The sequence below is a fragment of the Brassica rapa genome, chromosome A10, assembly GCF_000309985.2.
Source record: "Brassica rapa cultivar Chiifu-401-42 chromosome A10, CAAS_Brap_v3.01, whole genome shotgun sequence".
Classification (NCBI taxonomy): Eukaryota; Viridiplantae; Streptophyta; class Magnoliopsida; order Brassicales; family Brassicaceae; genus Brassica; species Brassica rapa.
The window spans coordinates 9,204,552-9,210,167 of NC_024804.2; the positions used below are offsets into that span (position 1 = coordinate 9,204,552).

Sequence of the window (5,616 nt, forward strand, 5' to 3'; positions counted from 1 at the left end):
AGATTTTTATTTAAAAATTTTCCAGTTTCAAAGATTTTTATAAAATTTTAATTGTATAAATATATATTTTTCCTTAAATTATAGAGTAGATGTAAATTGGTCGTAAATATTATGGCCAATTAACATCGACACTGGATGTAAACTTGTCGTAAAATTTATGACCTGTTTGTTCAATATTAACGTTTATTCTTTATAAGATTACATTTTACGACCAATGAACGACTAAAGGATTTCTTTACGACGAAATGTTTTACGATGAAATTAATGACGAATTTTATTCGTAAATATGATGACGATTTGTCCATTACGACAAATTATTAACAACAAAATTCATTTTGTCGTTAGTCGGTCGTAATACACATATTACAACCAACTAACGAACTAATATTGTAGTCATTATGCTTCTGTTTTCTTGTAGCGAAAGCTACAAAAACAACAATTATCTAATACTCCCTCCGTTCCTAAAAGATGTATGTTATAAAAAAAAAAATTGTTTTAAAAAGATACATTTTTTACTTTTTCAATGTATGATTTTATGAAAAATTGTAAGTTTCAAAAAAATTAATGGTGTTTATTGAATTTCTATTGGCTTAAAGTTATGGAAAATTGTTATTCACAAAAAACAATGCATATTTAATGAATTTTTTTAATATATGTGTAAAATCTAGAATATGTATCTTTTAAATACATTTATTTTAATACATTTAATAAAAGTTTTTGAAGGGAATTTATAGGAGAATTTAAGAAACTGAAATATGACACATTTGTGAGCTCAGCTGCGTGACAGACGAAGACGACAGAGATATGTAATAAATAAATATTTGCCATATTTTTTAAAATTTCTAGGTGTCAGGATTCACATAATGATCCATCACAATACAAAGGCAAAAGAAAGAGCCATCACTAATCTGAGACTCTGCTGATCCTGCAACAAGATTTGTCTGTTTTGCCATCATCATCACCATTCACCACTTCAAACTACGTTTTTTTACAATAATTTTTAAAAGACTAAATTTCCTCCGATGGACCGATCTAATTTTCTTTTTCTTTCTTATGACAAAATTAAAGCTAATCGCTAATCTTCTCCCTCTGTTCCTTGATTGAAGTCAGACTATCGATTGATTTCTCCGACATTGAATCGCTTGACATTCTTGAAAACAAATACGAATCTATAAAAAAAAAAACATAAGTAGATCTTTTTAATTAGCAAATTTTCATAATTAACCTTTACCTAAATAAAATCATCCATATACAAACTCATAATTTACCTTCAGAAGACGAAGTACTGAGCTTCTCTTGTGAGGAAGATTCACTAGTAGATCGGGACAACATAGAAGATTCTGAAATCAAAGAGACACCAATTAAAATTCACCAAAAACCCAAATCAAATAGTTGATAATACAGAGGAAAAGACTATTCGTGCATACCTCTCGACCCGTGAAACGATTTCTTGCAGTGGAGAATCGCACTTTGAATCCCATCTTGTTGCACTTGTAAAGACTCGTCGAGTCTCTTCACCGGAGACATGGCTCCGACAGTCGCAGACGCCGACCGGCTCTTCCCAAGTTGTCTCCTCACACTTCGAGTAATATTACTCCTCTGTTTCTCTCTCGCCGCCGGTGAAGACGCCGGAGAAGTGGACACACTGTTGATGCTCTGTTTTTTCGTTGTTTTATTGTACAATGGCTTGATGAGATCAAAGAATCTCTTTGAGGAGGAAGGAACAGAGGAAGCAGAGTCTTCACACCTCGTTGTCTCGTCTTCGAATCTGAACCTTACGTTGAGGCTTCTGCTGTTGGGTTCTTTCTTCTCCGTCGTCGTTGACTTCTTGAAGGAGAAAGCACGGAGCTTTTCACTGGGTTGTAGGAGAGTGATTGGAGATTGAGGTTTCGAGGTGGTTTCGACGAAAGGGAGGACTTTGCTTTTGGAGACAGGGAACGTGTTCTGTTTTTCTTCTGTTTCTTCAGGAATTTTGTTTTTCTTTAAGGAGAAGTCGGAGAGAGAGATCTCGAGCTCGAAGAAAGAATCGTCTTCTTCGCAGAGATCAACTTCGGAGTCTCCCAATGCGGTAGAGGATTCGACGGCGGATTCTGAGATTCTGATTTCACGGCGGGGTTTATTGCCGTTGGTGTTATTGGTTAGCCAAAATTTCACAAAGCTAAGAGCATCCATTTAGAGAGAGAAAGTTAAAGGAGAGGGAGAGGAAGAGAGAGAGAGAGTAAAGGAGAGGGAGAGAAAGAGAGTATGAGGGTTGCCTTTGTCAACGGGAAAGGCTGGCTAAGTGAGGTTTTAAAGGAAGAAGAAAGAGAAGGTGAGCTTTTCGAAATGGTTTTTTTTTATCTTTTTATATTTTTTTGTAAAGGAAGATAAGAAGATAAATGAAAATGGCATTTGAGATGAAAAAGAATTAAAAACAGATTATTGTTTGTATTAATTGGCTTTCTCGCTACTTTTTATTACCGCTCCTTTCTTTTCTCTTTTGTTTTTCTCTTTTTTTTTCCTTTTTACTTTTGCTTTATTTTTTTCACGCCACGGGCTAAACATTTGTTCTAGAAAAATTTACCTTCTGAGGCACTTTTTGAGTTTGCTATTACATTTCAAGCCACTTTGCACTTGAGACATACATTATAGTGTATGAAAGACATTAATATCCTCCAACTAAAGACAAAACTATCTATCGTTCAATTGAGTTACTAAAACAACATGTGGGCCATCTCTTTTTTTCTTCCCACTTTATCAATTCGAAAATTAAAATAAACAAAAAAAGAATCCAGATTTTTTGTTATTGACTTCACAAAACGACCATCTATTTTTTTGCATCTACAATTAAATATACCTTGTCCACGAAACTTTGTCCATGGAACCTTGTCCATGAAACTTTATACACAAAATGTTTTTTTTTATCAAACTTCTTGTACACAAAACAAACTTTATTCACCAAAATTGTAAGTTTAAGGAAAAGCAGAAAATATATAAATTGAAGAAAAAAAATGTTTGATATGAACTCGTCCACATGAAAATAAGATGAAAGAAGTTCAATGTGGATGGATTCATTGTGTATGGAAGCATCGTGGATGAGAGCTTTGTGGACAACTATTACAGATGAAAGTATCGTGGATGGTTGTGTTGTTTATGGTTTTATCATAAATGATTTGTTTCTCTGGAACCTGAAATTAGATCGCTGTATACACAGACCATGTCCACACATGCGTTGTCAACACCTTCCCTTGTGGACAGTCACATTGCGCATGCATCTCCTCAACCATGCTCTATTGTGTATGATAGCAGTGCTCATCCACAACCTGTATGACAATATATCCCTATGTAATATATTAACAGAACGTATACTAGTTTAGTTTCTATATCCACAAACTTGAATTAGCATTCTTTTAATATGTGTACATGTTAACGTCCACATCCACACGTTACAATCATTGTGTATAGATTTTAAAATATTACAAAAAAACATATCAAAGTGGATATCAAATTATAGAGAATAAAAAAACATAATTTATCATATCAATAAATTAGTTATATATACCTTTAATTTTAAAAATATACAAAACAAAACATTAAGATGTATACTAAATAATAATAATAATTAAAAGTCATTTTTGGAAACACAATTTCTCTCTCTTGAAAACAAATCGATTTCCTTCTCCTTTCATTAAGGGCATTATTGTCTGAAATTTAACTTCAACCAAGAAAAAGTGCCTCTAATGTGGAATGTGCCTTTGAATGTAAGGCAAATTCAGAATGTGACCTATAGTGTAATCAACTCTTTGTTCTATCTATTGTCTTCCTTTATTTATCGCTAAACCGCTTTTTAGTAAGATAACAATATTAACATCTCAAACAAAAAAAAATTGTATTTGAAAAAAAAAAACAAATGAAACATATACAAAGAGCCTACAATATTATAGTATGGACAGCAAATATATTAAACCGAATTCATTTCATCTTCAAGAGTGAAAAAAGATGCCTCAATCATGTTCTGCATCAAGGTCCTTGGATGGTGAAAACCTAGATTGTGGCTCTAGATCAATGGAAAACCGAGGCCAAATCTAGACTTTCTATACAAAATTCTCTTTTGGATCCAACTCGTAGATATTCAAAAACAGGGTACTACTCAGCAGTGGAAAGGAAGCACTCCACCCTTAGTCAGAACTCAACTAACACACCCACGACTGGCTAAAAGAAGTACAGAATTTGTCTACTTCTCCGAAGCTATATTCATCTCATGCAAAAAACAGGCGGTAAAAAATACAATGGCACATTTGGGTAGAGTCGTATTGAAGAGAATACATAACAAATTTTTATTTTTAAATATTGTTGGAGTGTCTGACGGAATTGTCAATAGTTTTATCAAGTTTACGATTAATGTTGAAACATCCAAATATAATCCCTTATATATTAATTAAAAAATATTATAATATTTGAAATGGTCACATATCATTACTATAATGATTCTTAGAATATTTAGAGAAATAAATTAATCCTTCTAAATATATATTATATTTTTATTAAATTAACTATCAAATTGATTAATAGTATACAAAAAATATTCTTCATTCTTTTTTTTTTAAAATCAAAGCTATGTAATTACCTTTTTTTTTGTAACACATGTAATTACCTAATATAATTAACATATATATGACAATTAATGATTTTGAATAATTAAGATTTGATAATAAGTTTTTGTCTCCTCCATAATTTATATTTAATTTTTATATTATTAAAAGAAATTAAACACTCAATTAATTATATAATTAAAATCTATTTTTTTCTTAAATGTTATATTCTGAATTTTTTTAAACGACTATAAATTACTAAAATTGTTAAAAACAATCTCACATTTAAGATTTGTGAGCAATGGTTTAACTTTTTTTTTTATAACAAAATACAAATGATCATAAAATCATATGAATATGAATTCTCATTTAATAGATATTCATATTAAAATAAATAAATAAATAAATAAATATTTATATCATTAAATTAAACTATATACCATATAAAAATTACATAAATATGTTAATTTAGAAATTTGCATTGAAAAATATTGAGACCTTAATATTTTAATTTCACAATTTTTGCATTAAAATTTAAAAAACGATTATAAATTACTAAAACTATTAAAAATCTCACATTGAAATTTTATGATTAATTTTTTAAACATTTTGTTACAACAAATATACAAATTTAAATAAAATCATATGAGTATAAAACCTTAATTAATAAAAAATCTTAGTAAAATATAATGTATATCTATGTTATTATCATTTAAATTTAATTGTATAATATATAAACAGAAAATTATTGTTTTGATTTATTTACCAATAAAAATTATTGTAAATAAACAAGAGTGATTGTTTTGATTTATGTGTTTACTTTAATTTAGTTATTCGATTCTCAATTATTCAATATATTTATTATTTGAAAATGTGTAAATGAAGAAAAGTAAATAATATATGTACAAGTCTATTTGTATACATAATGTTAATTCCGCTCAAGTCACAAATTTTAACCTAGTTAATTATGTAACAATAACTCTGGAAACATAATAAATCCCCCCCTCCCCACACACACACACTCTCTCTCTTCAAATAAAGATTG

The 5,616-nt window shown here is 29.7% G+C and overlaps 1 protein-coding gene across 1 annotated transcript; it reads right to left on the bottom strand.

Annotated features, from left to right (window-relative positions):
- Window positions 1–746: 746 nt before the first annotated feature.
- LOC103844762 (probable membrane-associated kinase regulator 5) lies at window positions 747–4,995 on the bottom strand. The gene is made up of 3 exons (XM_009121570.3): window positions 1,428–4,995; window positions 1,269–1,340; window positions 747–1,169 (listed from the first exon to the last, which is right to left on the bottom strand). Exons 1-3 carry the CDS (start codon window positions 2,170–2,172, stop codon window positions 1,069–1,071), a joined length of 918 nt encoding a protein of 305 aa, XP_009119818.2. The 5' UTR covers window positions 2,173–4,995; the 3' UTR covers window positions 747–1,068.
- Between the last annotated feature and the right edge of the window lie 621 nt (window positions 4,996–5,616).